The sequence below is a fragment of the Chiloscyllium plagiosum genome, chromosome 11, assembly GCF_004010195.1.
Source record: "Chiloscyllium plagiosum isolate BGI_BamShark_2017 chromosome 11, ASM401019v2, whole genome shotgun sequence".
Taxonomy (NCBI): Eukaryota; Metazoa; Chordata; class Chondrichthyes; order Orectolobiformes; family Hemiscylliidae; genus Chiloscyllium; species Chiloscyllium plagiosum.
The window spans coordinates 51,596,083-51,613,329 of NC_057720.1; the positions used below are offsets into that span (position 1 = coordinate 51,596,083).

The 17,247-nt window shown below is 36.6% G+C and overlaps 1 protein-coding gene across 3 annotated transcripts in view; it reads left to right on the top strand.

Annotated features, from left to right (window-relative positions):
• Window positions 1-13,819, top strand: part of LOC122554385 (FYN-binding protein 1) — an 88,797-nt gene extending 74,978 nt beyond the window's left edge. For all 3 annotated transcript variants that reach the window (XM_043699309.1, XM_043699310.1, XM_043699312.1), the window contains 7 exons: window positions 1,951-2,067; window positions 3,611-3,630; window positions 3,721-3,751; window positions 8,826-8,940; window positions 10,831-10,993; window positions 13,087-13,120; window positions 13,195-13,819. In XM_043699309.1, coding sequence (XP_043555244.1) covers window positions 1,951-2,067; window positions 3,611-3,630; window positions 3,721-3,751; window positions 8,826-8,940; window positions 10,831-10,993; window positions 13,087-13,120; window positions 13,195-13,207 — 493 coding nt within the window. In that variant the 3' untranslated portion in view covers window positions 13,208-13,819. The remainder of the gene's footprint in view (window positions 1-1,950; window positions 2,068-3,610; window positions 3,631-3,720; window positions 3,752-8,825; window positions 8,941-10,830; window positions 10,994-13,086; window positions 13,121-13,194) is intronic.
• The last annotated feature ends 3,428 nt before the right edge of the window (window positions 13,820-17,247 follow it).

A 17,247-nucleotide genomic window follows, 5' to 3' on the forward strand; every position in this document is an offset into this window, starting at 1 on the left:
GAGTAGATCATTCAGTTCACAAGCCTGCTGTATCATTTAAGAGCATGACTGATCAATGCGGTTTTCCCATGCTATTCCCTTATCCCTTGATATCATCAGTATCAAGAGATATATTGATCTCTGCCTTGAATTTATTCTGTGGCTGAGCTTCCATATCGCTCTGGGTAGAGAATTCCAAAGATTCACTACCCACTGAGTGAAGAAATGCCTCTTCATTTCAGTCCGGAATAGCTTGTCCCTAATATAAAATAAAACAAAGAACTGCACATGCTGGAGATCTGAAACAAAGTTTGTCCTTAATACTGATACTGTGTCACATGATTCTAGATCCCTAAGCCAGAAGAAACCTCCCTTCTGTATCTACCCTGTCATTGTCCTAAATCTCTCCATATAGGACGATTGTCTCGGAAATAATTTGTTGAACCTACAAGAAAAAGCATCCAAATTGACCAGAAAAATCAACAGCCCTGAGGACTGTGGGCAGTTTAGATCTCAGCAGACATGTACAAAGGGATTTATTTAAGAAAGAGAAAATAGAGATGAGTGTCGAGCAGGGAACATAAAACGGACAGGAAAACTTTCTAGAGGCACTTAAAGAGACAAAGATTGGTGAAGACAAATACCTTCTGATCAGTAACAAGGGAATTTATAATGGAGAACAAAGAAGTGGCTGACAAACTACATACAGGTGGTTCTGATATAACGCACATTTCTTCAATGCAATGCCAATTGGCTATAACACGATTGAAGAATTTAGACCATGATTTGTAAAACACGAACTTTGTTTACCTGTACTGGCTATAAAGCAGTTCTAGTCCCATTAGTTTACATGGCACTGCTATTATACAAATTTCTTATAACTCTGACCTGTTCATGTCATCTTCAAACCTCTTTGCATTCTCCTCTCCACACATATTCACACCTAGTTTTATGTCATCTGTGAAATTGTATATATTAATTTTGGTTCCACATCCAATTCATCAATATTGATTGTGTATAGTTGGCCCAAGCACTGATCTTTGCAGTACGACACTGGTCATTGCTAATCAACCTAAGAATGATGCACTTATTCATACTCTGTATTCTTTCCATTAGCCAATTCTTGATCCACTCTCATCCTCTGGGCTCTGATTGTGTGTGCTAAATTCCTGTGTGGGACCTTATTGAAAGCCTTCTAAAAATCAAAAAATTTCATACCCACCTGTTTTTGTAACATCCTCCAAAGGGCCTAATAATTTTGGCAAACTTGATTTCCCTTTTATTAATCCAAATTTACTCTTCCCAATCAGATAATTTTCTTAATGTCTAGTTGTTGTATCCTTTATAATATATTTTATTATTTTTTGCTCCTACAATTTAACAAGCCAGTAGTTTCCTATTTTCACTTTCCCTCTTATCTCAAATTGTACAGTTACACTTGCAACTTTCTAATCTGCAGGAACTGTCTAGATAGAGTAGAGATTTGAAAGAAGACCACTAAGGCATCAATTATCTTAGTCGCTACCTCTTCCATTATCCTAGAATGTCGATCTTCCAGTCCTATGATTTATTAACTTTTGTTCCCTTAATTTCTGTATCTTTTTGTTACTAAAACTATTTTTTTCAGTTTATTATTCCAATTAGTCCCTTTGCTGACTGTGATTTCTGGGAAATGGCTTGTATGTATGTCCTTTCTTCATTGTCATGGTTCATTATTATGGTATGATTCTAGACAGATTCTCTGTGGCCATTTTTGTTGCCCACTCGATGAGTATCAGCAGGTTGCAAGCAGTAGTGGGAAATTTTAATGTTTTCTTGAACTCCATGTTTACCAAGATAATAATATTGTACGTATTGTATGTCAATGATATTTTAAACATCCAGAAGTTTCATGTATCTTTCCTAGGGAGATTAGAGGAAAGTACTAAATTAGTTTATTTTCCCCCGGCATTTTACTATGTCCTTTTATAGAGACAGAACTTCAAAATCCGATCCAAATAAAAATGGTTGGGCAAATATCTTCAGGAAACGTGAAGAAAATGTAAAGAGAACCGAAGAAATTAACACAAAGGTACAAGAAGCTGAAAGGTATTGTGAATTGTGTCTCTACTTTTGACACCTAGAGAAAATGGCATGTTTATAGATTACTGTTGTAGTTATCAATTTCCAATAATGGTAGTTGTAGAGTTTGAACTTGCTGAATTTTAATTCCGATTGCACAAATTTCATAGAGATGTACAGCACAGAAACAAACCCTTTGGTCCAACACGTCTATGCCGACCATATATCCTAAATAAATCTAGTCCTATTTGCCAGCACTTGGCCTCTATCTCTCTAAACCCTTCCTATCCATATACCCATCCAAATGCCTCTTTAAATGTTGTAATTGTACCAGCCTCCACCACTTCGCCTGGCAGCTCATTCCATACATGTTCCACCCTCTGTGTGGAAAACATTGCCCCTTAGGTCCTTTTTAAATCTTTCCCCTCTCACCTTAAACTTATGCTCTCTAGATCTGGACTTTCCCACCCCAGGGAAAAGACCTTGTCTATTTAACCTATCCATGCCCCTCATGATTTTATAAACCTCTATAAGGTCACCCCTTAGCCTCTGACACTCAAGGAAAACAGCCTATACAGCACCCCCCAATCCTGGCAAGATCCTTGTAGATCTTTTCTGAACCCTTCCTTTAGGAGGAAGATCAGAAATGTGCACAATGTTTTTCCCACTAACTTCTGCTTAATGTAGCATGTGGTCCTGCTAATTTTCTCAAAGTGTCTGAGATTTAGAACCTCTTGATAGATTTTTGAGTGTGGACAGTATTTTGGTCAAGAATGAATATAATTGCATTAGTACTTATTCCCCAGTTGGTATATTCACTTTTGTTGTATCTTAAACAGTTTATTAAGTTAAGAAAGCAAATCTTTTGCAGTGGTGGCAGATTTTAGTAAGATTTTCTAACATATGCATACCAGGAGAACTGGAGCAGTTTACCATGCTTAATAATATGTTAATCTAGTTCAGCGGAGTGCATTGTTCAAAGGCTTTGGTCCAACTCATCAGCATATTCTGAGCATTATTGGTGGGATCATCCTCTTGCATTTCTCTTCTCGCGCTGCCAGCAACATGCTGCAGAGCTGACAACTCTTTAAAAACCTTGCGGCAGCGTATCACCTCATTCTTGCCATCTGCAAATTCTGTCATACTGATTGCTCAAGATAAAAATAGTGTTGATTTCAGAATGCAAATTCTCTTTCCAAGGTGTACATAACATTTCAATATTTTTCCCTGGAGATCAGTTATAAATTGTGCTGAGAAGTTGGACAGGCATCCAGCTGCTGATGTATTTGTTGGATGGTCCTTTTGAAAGTGAGGCTGAGCAGGAAAAGTTCATCAGGCTTTGCAGTGATGTCTTCAGTTGCATGATGTAAATCAGCTTTTTTATTCTGTGATTCTAGTTCTCTTAAGATCATATTGCTTCAAAATCACATGGTTTTGCACTAAACAGCATTCCAATGGTAGCTACTTAATACTGGTAAATATTGGCAAAAACTGCTTTCATGATTGCTTATTAAAGATGTTAGATTTGTGGATATTAATTTTTTTTTTTACTTTCTGTCTCCCGTTTAAGAGTGGATGGCAATAATGAGGGTAAGTTGTTTTTCTTGATCTTTCCTGAATTAAATATAGATATACTGTTCAAAGGATAATTTCTGTAAACTGTTCTGCTTTCTTTCACAGATGGCCCCGTTTCAGATTTTAAGGCAACCAGGTAAAATGATGCTTTTACAAACTAAACCAATATGCAGAAATAAAATAATAGAAAGTATTAGAATGCAAAAAGTTGGTCAAAATTTCAATTCTAGCTCAACTGCAGAACCTCCATACAAAAGCAAATTACTGCAGTTGCTGGAAAGCTAAACTAAAACCAGAAAGTGCTGAAGACACTTGGAAAGGAAATACTGGAGAAGGAAAGAGAGTTGATATTACTGTTGGTTTAGTGAATTTCCACTGAGAATGCTGATCAGTTATCATCAATCTAAAATGTTCCCTCCGAACAGTGTAGTCAGGCTGGAGAAGCATTGCACTTTAAATATTCATTACTCTTTTTTTTGCATTGCTAATTCCTTCTTGTGTCTTTCAAACGTTTCTTGTGATTCTTTATCTTGTTAGTTAATGTAAATATTGCAAATGCATGAAATATGTGAAATGTTGTTTATTATGTATATTCATTATAGAAGAAGCTCTTCATCGTTAGATGGAGCTGTTTGGTACATTACTTGTTCTTTATCCTTCTATATTCCTTATCTTCAAGTGCTTATTCAATATTATTTATAAAGTATATTATCTCTGGTCAGAAACTAATATAATTAATTTACAGCAGAGATTATAGTATTCTTTGATGCTTGAGATTAGACATCCTTGATTTAATGTATGTAGGTGTATGCATGCAGTTGAAAAACAAACTACAACACAGAATTAAAGAAGTTAAAATGCTGAGGTTAAGGCATTAATAAGGCACTGAAATGAAACTAGTGAATATTGAAACATTTATGGGGTTGGCAAGCTCTTGTTTTGCAGTAGTCACCGTTCTGCTAAGAATGGTCTAATAAAGTTGGTTTTACGTCTTCCCCAACATAAAAACACACCTTGCTTCTGAGCTATTACTGCTCTCCACAAGGAATCTAGAGCATTGAAAAGAAGACAAATTGAGTCCCATGCTCAGACCCACCTCAAACAGACTCTTTGGTCCAACTTGTCCATGCTGACCAGGTATCCCAAACTAAACTAGCCCCATTTGGCTTATCTTTCTCTCTCAATCTTTCCCATCCAAGTACCTGTTCAAAAGTCTTTTAAATGTTATCATTTTAAACACACATACACACCTTTTCCTCTGGCCGTTCATTCCACACCTGCACCAACCTCTGTGAAAATGTTGCCCCCTCAGATCCCTTTTAAATCTCTCTGTTCTCACCTTTAAACTATGCCCTCTAATTTTGGATTCCCCTACCCTCTGGAAAAGATTTTGGCTATTACCTTATCTATGCCCCTCATGATTTTATAAACCTTTTATAAGGTCACCCCTCAACTTCTGACACTCCAAGGAAAAAGTCCCAGCCTATCCAGCCCTACCTTATAACTCAAACCCTCCAGTCCCAATAACATTCTTGTAAATCTTTTTTGCACCTTTTCTAGTTTAATAACATCCATCCGTTTGCAGGGTGACTAAAACCGTACGCTGTACTCAAAGTGGCCTCACTAATATCCTGCACGGCCATAACATGACGTTTCAACAACTAGCCTCAAAGCTCTGACCAATGAAGGCGAGTGTGCCAAATGCTGCCTTCACCACCCTGTCTACCTGCGATGTCACTCCAAGGAATCTATGTACCTAAACCCCTAGGATTATTTGGTAACACTCTCTAGGACCCATTCATTAACTCTTAAGTCCTGCCCTGGTTTTTCTTATCAAAATGTACATTTATCTAAATTAAACACCATCTTCCAATCCTTGGCCCACTGGCCCAGATGATCAAGATTCCGTGGTACTCTGAGCTATTTCTTCACTGTCCAATCTACCACCAGTTTTGGTGTCATCCACAAACTTACTAACCATGCCTCCTATATTCTCATCGAAACAACTTGTATAAATGACAAACAACATTGAACCCAGCACCGATCCTTGTGGCACACTATTGGTCACAGGCCTCCAGCCTGAAAAACAACCTTCACTACTGCTTTGTCTCCTACCATCAAGCCAATTTTTTTATCCAATTATCTAGTTCTCCTTGGATCACACGTGATCTAACCTTACTAAACAGTCTACCACGTGGAATTGAAGGCTGTGCTAAAGCCCATGTAGACAATGTTTACCCATTCTGCCCTCATCTATCCTCTTGGCCACATGCTTAAAAACTCAAAGCAAGTTTGTGAGACATGATTTCCCATGCACAAAGCTATGCTGACTATCCTTAATCCGTCCTTGCTTCTCGAAATTCATGTAAATTCTGTCTCTCAGTATCCCCTCCAACAACTTATCCACCACTGAAATCAGGCTACTAGTTTATAGTTCCCTGGCTTTTCCTTACCAGCTTTCTCAAATAATGGCACCATGTTAACCAGCCTCCTGGCACCTCAGCTGTGACTGCAGTTGATACAAATATTTCTGTTGGGGACCCTGCAATTTCTTCCTTAACTTCCCACAATGTCCTGGGATACATTTGGATCAGGTCCTGGGGATTTACCTACCTTTATGTATTTTAAGACCTCCAGCACCTCTTCTGTAATATGGCCTCTTTTCAAAATATCACCCTTTACCCAAATTCTCTAGTTTCCATGTCTTTTTCCATAGTAAATACTGACATGAAATATTTGTTTAATATTTCACCCATCTCCTGTGGATCCACACATAGACCAAAGTAGTTGATTATTTTCTCCCTTGTTACTATTTTGCCTTTAATGTACTTCTAGAATCTCTTTGTATTCCCCTTAATCTTATCTACCACAAGTATCTTAGATTCCCTTTTTGCCCTCCTGACTTCACTCTTAAGTATACCTCTACTCCTCCTATATTGCTCAAGGGATTGACTTGATCCCAGCTGTCCAGACCTGACATATGCCCCTTTTTCTTGACCAGAGCTTCAATCTCTCTATTTATCCAGTGTTCCCTAGTCCTACCAGCCATTCCCTTCACTCTCACAATAACATATTGTCTCTGAACCCTTGTTATCTTACAAAAGTGTACCACTTAGCAGTCATCCCTTTACCTGTGAAGAGCCTACCCTACACTGAGGAGGAATCAGGAGACAGTGAAAAAGATAAATTGAGGTTTTGGGACTCTGCAAGAAGATACTCAGCAGCTGAAATGGGGATTGGGTGGCAAGCCAGCATGTGAAAGATGTGGGGGGAGGGGGGAAAAAGAATAAAACAATAACATCACAGGAAAACTGTAGATTGATTGATTAATATTGCTGACCTATTTCCCTCTCTCCAAGTTGAGGGACTGGTAGGAAAATCATAAGTTAATTTTAAGTGAGGCATTTGGTTAGATTTCCTTTTTTAAATTTGTGATTTTGACACAAAGCAAGTGAGTAGCTGGTGAGACTTTTCCCTTTTATTTTCCTCAGTAATACTAATAATCCTTACTACTAATATTAAGGAAGTTTATTATCTAATAGAAAAAGGCAGGGTTGCTCAGAACAGTGCTCTGAACATGCTGTGCTATTTGGGAACTCCAGGTGCTTCCCTTACGGTTATCCAGGATATGTGCAGGAAGTGTTGTTGAGTACATCAGTGGATACTGAATCTGGAATTCTGATTGCTGTAGAGGAGGAGTTGTTAAGTATATTTAAGGCTGAGATGGACTTTTTAAATTAGTAAGGGAGTAGAGGGTTATGGGGAATAGACAGGAAAGTGGAGTTCAGGATCCTGTTGAATGGCAGTGCAGAATCAATTGGCTGAATAACCTATTTCTCTTTATCTTATGGTCTTATACCTTGAAATAAAACATCCCTTGATCATTCCTCATAATAGCCATTTATGTCTAAATTGTTTGCTTGACAACAGTTCATTTGAGATTCTGTGATGTGAAAACAAATTATGGTGCAATGTAGAAAAATTATAGTGAGCTCTAATTGTGACTTCCATTTGACATGTTAAGAACAGTCTACATCAAATTAGTAAATTTTAAATATATTGCTCATTCTTCAAACTTAAATTCTGATTTCCAGCGTGTGCATTTTGTTAGAGCTATCCCCTTGCTTATTGATTTGAATAAACATTCCATCAAAAACAATACTAAATACTGCAGATCAGATATGCTGATCTCCAATTGGGTTGCAGAAGAATCTCCTAATTGACGTTGGTGCTTCTAGGTTACATTGGTGTGGTGACTGAATAATATCAGGCAGAAATAATATCAGATTGTGATACCACACTGCTGCTAAATTTAGAAAGTTTATATGAGATAGAGGTGACCAAGGACAAGATTGGGCATGTATCTGATGCTTGCTAAAGTCAAATTGCATATTAAGGCATTAGATTCTCAATTGAAAGAGTGCACTGTAGATTCAGCACCAGTGGAAAGGTATCTGAATAAAGGTAATTTTGGGAGGAAAGAAAATTAGAACATGTGAGAACTTATTTTATTGCAGTATTAATGTTCTTTTCAAAATAACTAGAAACTTGCAGTTGATCTGTTTTTGTTAGAAAAGTAAAGAACACGAGTTACTTGAACAAAATACCAAAATATTAGCATCCCTAACAAGCCACAGAAATTATAGTACAGAAAATGGCCATTTGTTCCATCGCATCTATGCCTCTTCAATTGAAGCTTATCTGATCAAAGTTCTAATTTATAAAACAAAATAGCTGAAAGAGCTGAAAAATGTGTTGCTGGAAAAGCGCAGCAGGTCAGGCAGCATCCAAGGAGCAGGAGAATCGACATTTCGGGCATAAGCCCTTCTTCATGAATTCCTGAAGAAGGGCTTATGCCCGAAACGTCGATTCTTCTGCTCTTTGGATGCTGTCTGACCTGCTGCGCTTTTCCAGCAACACATTTTTCAGCTCTGATCTCCAGCATCTGCAGTCCTCACTTTCTCCTGGTGGCTGAAAAGAGCCATTTTAGAACAAATACATCTAATATTTATCAATTAGGAAAAAAAACCCTTAAGAGCTCATTTTTAGGTTATCCAAAAGCACTCTACAGGCAACATTGTATTTAATGTTAGATACTTAATTTGGTTACAAAGCAGGAAAAATTCCCTTTTTTAAAAAACTGCAAATGCTGTTTTTGTTAATAAACCTTTAGAACTAATGCATATGTGAAATTTGTTTCACTTTATTAGAGAGAAGGTGAAAGGAATATTTAAAGGGAAGAGAAAAGATCCAAATGAAGAAAAAGAGACAAAAGTGAATAAAAAGAAAATGCTAAAAGAGCAAGAATTTAGAGAAAAGTTTAACGTGAGTTTACTTTCCCAATTTAAATTATGCACTTCAGCAAAACATCACAACGTGTTTGTTACTGAAAATACATAATGGATAAGCTATGATTAGCAGCAAGAGCCCTGCTTTAGTTTTGTTGACTTAAGACACTACATAGTTGTGCATAGGTGCATGATTATTTCATCTGGGATGAGTAGGATGTATGCAACCCTCCCTTACATGTAACTTTAGCGCTATTTCTTGGAAGTGTTCTCCTGCCTTTTCCATACCCCTCCCCTCCTTGTGATCTACACCATACAGCACCAAAACAGACTCTTCAATACAACTAGTCCATCCTGACCATAATCTCAAATAGTCTCACCTTCCTGTGCTTGGATCATATCCCTTGAAACATTTCTTATTCATGTACTTACTCAAATATATTTTAAATAATGTAACTCTACCCCACATCCACCATGTCCTCTGGAAGTTTGTTTCATATAGGAACCACTCTTAATTTGCTAGCGGTGTGTCATTCAACAGATTTTCAGGCCAATATACATAAGTAATAGCTTTATAAAGAAGCTGCCTGAATTGCAGAATGTTGTGACTAAAAATAACATGGCAAGAATGTTAGAAATGTGGCTGATCCTCACCATCCCTGTAAGTTGCAATTGTTGCCATAATTTTTTGTTTAAAACAAGTGCAGATTGCTTATTGTGTGCTTGATACAAGACAATATTCAGTCAGCAATTATGTCAAACATTAAAGTAAAGAAATGGTTGAAGAATTGTGCAGCTTTTGAAGTAGATGAGCGGTCAAATGGATTTAAAGAATGCAACATTGAAATCGGCGGCGAGCAGTGGATGATGGTGATAGGCTCTAATTTCTTTCCAACATGTGGCCAACCAGGAATCCTAATGGCATTGTAGTCTATTTGACATGATACGTCTACAATGATTCAAGAAAGCAGCTCACCACCACCATCTTCTCAAAGGAAACAAGGAATGGGCAGTAAATGTTGACCCAGCCAGCAATATGCTCATGCCATGAGTAAATTTTTTAAAAAAATTTCTTCCTCTCATACCATTGGAGATTGGTGTTTATTGATAGTATTCATGAGTTCATGTGTTTGACCGTGTTATGAATTCACTTCCCATAGCCATCAAGTCCTAGACTTGAAGCCACAGCCCCCAAATCAGAGGTAGGGACACAATCCTCCTGCACCACAAGATCATAGATGAGAACAAGTATTTTTAAAAATTTAACATTTTGGAGGGTTGTAATATGATTTAAGAAGTGGAGTTTTGGAAAAGCTGAAATTTATAAAGCCTGATATTTAAAGATTCCAGTAGAATAACTGAGGCAAGAGATGCCAAAGGTGTGGATAAAGGTTCCATTGGTAATTAAGAGTTGAGATGTTGACAAAGGAGTAAATGATGCAAGTTAGAAAATGATCTTGATGTTGACGAGGATGTAGAATTTGAACCTTGAAGCTTTCATACGAGATGCTGAAGTAACTTTTTCTTTTGACTACTAATTGTATGTGTTAGCAGGAATATTTTTAGAATCATAGCCTAATGCTCAGAGTCCAAGGATAGGAACTTAATGGTGTCTATTGAGCTGAAGAAAGTTCATTCTCATCCGTGATGATCAATTATTAATAATTATTATGGAGTCAAGTATAATGGGCATGACTAAGGAGCATACATCTAAAATGATAGAGGTTTAGGACTGAGTATTTACAAAGAATGTATGATGTGGAACTAATATCCAGAACCTATAATAGATAAGCTATAGGTTATTTAAGAAACATCTGTATGGTATTATAGGGACGTTATAAGCTCACTGTTCCTTAACAGTGGAGATTCCTCATTTGTATCAATGCAATTAACATCTCTATTTCAACCTTTTATGGATATTTTCCAGTATACTAAGGAGATAGTTGTGGAAAACATTGCAGTTGTGGAGCAGAATGCTGTACAGGAGAAGAAAGGATCCCTATACTTACCCATAAAAGCTGGAGAGAAGCTGGAAGTAATCGATATTGGAGAAGGAAACCAAATTATCTGTCGAAACTCAGAAGGCAAATGTAAGTAACTATTGTTACTTCACACATTGGATTCTAATTGCATAAAAATATTACATTCTGTAGTGAGGAAATAAGTATTAAATTTTTGGTGTGAAAATTAATTTCAAATCTGTACTCTGTTAATGTATGATTTGGAGATACCAGTGTTGGACTGGGATGGACCAAGTTAAAAATCATATAACACCAGGTTATAGTCCAACAGGTTTATTTGGAAGCACTAACTTTTGAGGCGCTACCTCTTCATCAGGTGGTTTCAAGGTTTGTATTGGGCTATGCTGCACAGATTATTAGAGTCCCAGCTATGATTTTTGGTTAATGATGAATTTCACTAATGAGTTTGAGTGGTAGTAAGATCAGTGCATATGATATTAGTAACTCAAAGTTAGCAGTTTTCAGCTCCCGGTCACTGGACTACCTTGCTTTTGGAGAGTGTGCAGACAAGAGAAACTTTAGTGCAGTTTGATTTTAGTCTTTACACACCTCTGTTGCATGTTGTATACTTGTAGGGAAAAGTAGTCACTATTCCAGGACATGTGATGAATAACTGATTGGGTAGTGTCCCAGCAAAAGCCATTTTTACTTCTGAAAGATAGGAATTTCTTGTCAATATCATTCTAATACTAATACTTCTATTAGTCGCTCATTTTGTATTGGTTCATACTGAGTTGACAAGCAGTGTTGGCTGAAATTATTTTATTGCCATAATTGTTATTTAACTGTCCTCTTCTTGATATTTTCTATTCTAATTATAATTACACTGCTTAATCATTTACTTTAGAAATGAAAGTTATCAAACTACAGTTGTGTGAATGTTTAACAAAGATTTGCTCCAGCTTTGTGAAATTCCTTTATCAGGAGTTAATGTTTATAAGTAGTTGATTCAATAGTTAGGTTCCTTAATAATTCATGCAACCGGTACTAGGCTTATGTTTAAAATTATTATATAAAGTTTTGCCATTTCTCAGTGACCGATAGGACAAGTACCAAGGAACACTTTTTTTAGTTTGTAATCCACATCAGGTGGAACTCTGAACAGCTGTTTACCACTTTTAGGTTTTAGATAGTTTGAGATAGAGTCAGAGTTATACAGCATGGAAGCAGACCCTTTGGTTCAACTCATCCATGCCAGCCATATAACCTATATAAATCTAGTTCCATTTGTCAATACTTGGCCCATATCCCTCTAAACCCTTCCTATTCATATACCCATCAAATAAAATTCCAACATTTTAAAAAGGTATCAGCCTCCACCACTTCCTCTGGCAGTTCATTCCATACATACTCCATGTTTAGGTCCCTTTTAAATTTTTCTCCTCTCACCTTATGCCCTCTAGTTTTGCACTCCCCCAACCCAGGGAAAAGACAGTCTATTCACCCTTTCAATGCCCCTCATGCTTTTATAAACCTCCATAAGGTCACCCCTTAGACTCCTGATGTTCAAGAGAAAATAGCCCCTCTCCTTTCAGTTCAAACCCTCCAACCCGGAAGCATCCCAGGAAAGCTTTTCTGAACCATTTCAAGTTTCACAACACCCTTCCTATAGCAGGGAGACCAAAATTGATTAGGCCATTTTTGAAATACAGTGTGCAATGTCTGTACAGCCACAACATGACCTCCCAACTCCTATACTCAATGCACTGAGCAATAAATGCAAGCAACCTAAGTGCCACCACTTTCACAGAACTATGAACCTGCACTCCAAGGTCTCTTTGTTCAGCAACACTCCCCAGGACCTTAACATGAAAGTGGACAAGTTCTGCCCTGATGTGCCTTTCCAAAATGCAGCATCTCTCATTTATTTAAATTAAACTCCATCTGCCATTCCTCAGTCCATTGACCCAATTGATCAAGGTCCCATTGTACTCGGAGGTAACTTTTGCTTTGCTGTCCACTACACCTCCAATTTTGGTATCTTCTGCAAACTTACTAACCATACCTCCTATGTTCATATCCAAATCATCTATATAAATGATAATTTGTTACATAAAATTGGTGGAAATGAAAATGCTCTTTTTTTCCCCAAAACCAACTGCTTAACAAATTGAAACACGTCTACAAAAATATCTGATTTGTGTTTTGTTTGTTTCTTTTAGATGGTTATGTTCATGTACGGCATTTAATATTTGGGTAAGGACCATTTTTGCTTAAAATTTAAAAAAAAATCATTAAGTTCAAACAATGACAGCTCTTTTTGTTTACAGAAACCAGAATTAACAGGAATGCTTCAGAAGGAAATGAACAGAAGTCATTATTTTGAAAATTGATTTATGAAAGAATTTCTGTATATACTATATTTATAGCAATCACTTTAATCCAGTCATTTCAACAGCACATCAAAATGCCTCTCTATTGCAATGTAAGATATTGAAAGAAAAAACACTGAATTCCAGAAGGATTATTTTTTAAAAAGCTGGCAAGATACGGCAGATAGTTATCAATCTGATGACACTATCTGAGCAAGAGGCACATTAATGGGTATTTGAATCCAAAAAAAAACACATTTGACTGAGTAAAATGAATAAAATATAAAACAAAGTGCGCTGATAACTTTGGTTGACAGGTTTGTGTTGCAATTTAAAATGACAGGGCTACTTGAGACGTTTGCTAGCCCAACAAGAAAATAACCATCATAGGTTTTCTTCTTGCTGTTGAATTTTACCTGTCCACATTATGGTGGGAAACTAGTTTTTTTTTTAAGATGTGCTGCTATTTACATAATGAAATTCACAAAGTACCAAGGTGATTTGCAATGACACAAGTATCCTGTGAATTGAAACCCATCTAAGGGGGTTTGACATTCTGAATTTAACCTTACACACTATTTAAGTCACTCCAAAAATGATTTTACTGATCAGTTTCCAAAGGACAAAAGGTAACTTGATCTTTGGGAATCTTGACATTTTCACTAGCATTTGTGGTCTTTTGTTAATTGGCAGAAAACTTGCCACTCTGAAGAACACTTGCGGTTACTGTAGACTTATATTAATTATTCACGTTTTATCTGTTTCTGGGGGCAAGTAACTTTCAAAATCAAGATCCTATTAATAGCATGAAGTCTGTTTTCTAAAATTGTATACTTAAACTCCACCATCGTTGAAGATTAATATGATCTATTAAACTAATTTCAAAAGAATATAGTTGTCCTGTGACTATTTTGCAAATGAACTTCAATTCCATTTGTTGTTTTTTAATTCCACCCCAGAACAGTTATTATTCCTTCTATCAACTGTGAAAAAGATTCATGCCAGTAACATTCAGTTCCAAGTACACCTGGAAAAGGGTCAATCAAGCTGGATTGTATCTTTAGTAGAATACATATGTATTTTCCAGTGTGAAACATAGGATTTCTGGATCAATGATATTAGAGATGGTGCACCTATTTTGCAGACTGAACACTTGAGGATCTAGATTTTCTAGTCAGAACTCAAAGCACTAACACTGATTTGTTTTTTAAGCTGTGACACCTGATTCCCAGCAGAATCATCCCCAGAGCAGGTTGTCAGATGTAAAGAAGAGATGGAAGGGAGGACACCAACCCCTTTTTAAACAGTAGCAACTGTATTCACTTGCTAAAAGTCCAAGTGAGTTAGCAAATGGGTGATCATAGAACGATGGCAAGAAGAGTGAGGTGCATAAGTTTTGCAGATCACTGAATAAGACATAATTTTAGGGTAACATTACAGGAAAATTTGGCCAAAGTCTACAAATTTGCAGAGGGCTTAGGTCAATGAAAATCACACCCATAAAGTTTGTATGGGAAATTTAATGTGTGAGTATACCCCAGACTTCCACAGGATCCTGACATTTCTAAACATATGTCTTATTTCTGAAGATTCAGGTCTAGATCTTGCTGCAGGAACAGTTGGACTTATCAAACTGAAACTGATCATTTTGATGGCTATTGAAAGCTCACTGGAAATTGAGATAGTGGATGGCTTTTTTTAAATTAAGATGACTGACAATTAGTGCTGACAACAGCATTCCTTGTGGCAGTGGATTAGTAACTAAGTAGAAATGCTACAGTAGTGTTCAGATAATTATCCAGGATATTGTGCAGGAGCTCAAAATTAGATAAGTCTTTTTAAAAAAAAAAGGGTATGGAGATGCACTGTCAATGGCTGTTAATGACTTTGGCATTGCTAGTTCATCATAAAGGCTGTTGTGGAGCCTGATCAAATGGGGCACACACAAATCAAGATTCAATGGAAAAGCTGGCTAATGAAATGCACACAGATAGAAAGGAACACAAAGTTTCATCTATCCTCAAAGTACTTATAGGTAAAAGGAATTTTAACATACATTGCACCTATTTCATTGACTGCTTCCATGACTCCTTTTCTCACAATTATTGCTGCATACCCACAGCAACAATGTCTAATCAGTCTACTTGCTGGTCTGAGAATTAAGATCAACAGTTAATTGTTCTAGCTGGTTGAACTTTCATGCCAATGATAGCCCAATCAGCACCCTCTTATGCTGTTTAGTGATGTCTCATATCATGGTCCTAATGACTGCAAGGCAAAACAAAATTATCTCCTTTTCAGCAATGTTTAAACCCTGTCATTAGTTCAAAGTTGTGGGTCTTATCCATTAGGGGTAGTGAACCCAACAAAACAGATTCATCCTCTGATTGCACAGATGAAAAGCAATGATCGATAATTAACAATATCTTTTATTAAAGTGCAATTAGAAACCATGATAATACCTATATCATGCAATACATTACATTTCAGAAACAATAAGTTGCATGTGCCATTATGGTCAACATTTTCTTATTGTCACAATCATACAAAACTCATGAACTGCTCTCAAATTCAGTGCTTTCTGGGAAAGAGTAGTGGTGAAACTAATTTAAAATATAAATTGTTATCAATTAAATTTTTGTGTACCAATGAGTGCTTTGATGCTAGAATACACAGTTCCTAAATCATACGAACTGACAATGTGTGTAGTATAGGTATGACATAGGAGATCTTTTGATATCAAAAGGACATTTCTCAATTCCAAGTTCTCACCATTTCAAATAACAATCATTCTTTGAACTTACAATTCTCACCCTAGTTCAAATGTACAAGCACCACGTCCCTTAGTAACTGGAATGGGATCTTTACAGCAACCAAAAGAGAGAAACCTTTTATTGAACCAACATTGAACTCTAGCCTTAATAAAAAATGCATTTTATAATGTTTTCAAAATACATAGTAGCCATGTCCATAACAGAAAAGGTATTTGTTAAATGAATACCAACAAAATAGACATGTTTAAAAAGTTCTCAGTTCAAGCACTGAATGTACCTTAGCCTTGCTGCTTTTCTTATCCAAGCTGAAAAACTGACACACTCAAATTTGAATGTTGGCTTTAATGCTATGAAAATTCATTAGTAAGCCCAATAAGCAATAATGCAGAGGCATAAGAAATATAAGTAGAATAACAACATTTAAATACTGAGTTACGGCTTGAGGCAGTTTATTACCGCGCACCACTTGATGAGAGTGCAGAATGGAAAACTTCCACTTCACTTATTAATAAAATCATATTTTGAACAAGCCCTTCCAGTTTAAGGTCTGCATTCTTGAAAGTAGCTTCAAGCCAAACAACCTGTTCTGTTTCCTCTTTCACATGACCTTAAGTGAGAAATTTCATTTGCAAAATTTTTCACAAACTAAATTATGACAAAATAATTTGGCCCATCTTAGTTCATCCAGCCAGAATGAAATTATTCCCATTACAGCATTCAAATTATTATTACAGGGACTTTTGCCTTCATATTCTAGCCAGGAGTCAATGTACTAGTCGCACAGTGATGATAAAAACAGTGACATCAATTCTAAATTGTAGTTTACAGGTTTGAATCTTTGGCAATGTCAATTTAATGAGAAATAGTTTTCCAGATTTAGCTCTTCTATCAGACAATTTTTAAAAATTCCTATGACTGAAACTAGAATAATCAGAGCACTTTGCTCATTTAAAACCATTTTGCCTACTCGGGTAGTTGTTAAATATATTATTTGGATTCAAGTGGAAAGACTCCACAGCCCAAAGTTAGCATTAATGACAAGATAAAAACCAAAAGAACTGCGGATGCTGTAAATCAGAAACAAAAAACAGAAGTTGCTGTTAAAGCTCAGCAGATCTGGCAGCATCTGTGAAGGGAAATCAGAGTTAGCATTTTGGGTCAGTGACCCTTCCTCAGAACTGTTGAGTTCTGAGGAAGGGTCACCAGATCTGAGCTTTAACAGCAACTTCTGTTTATT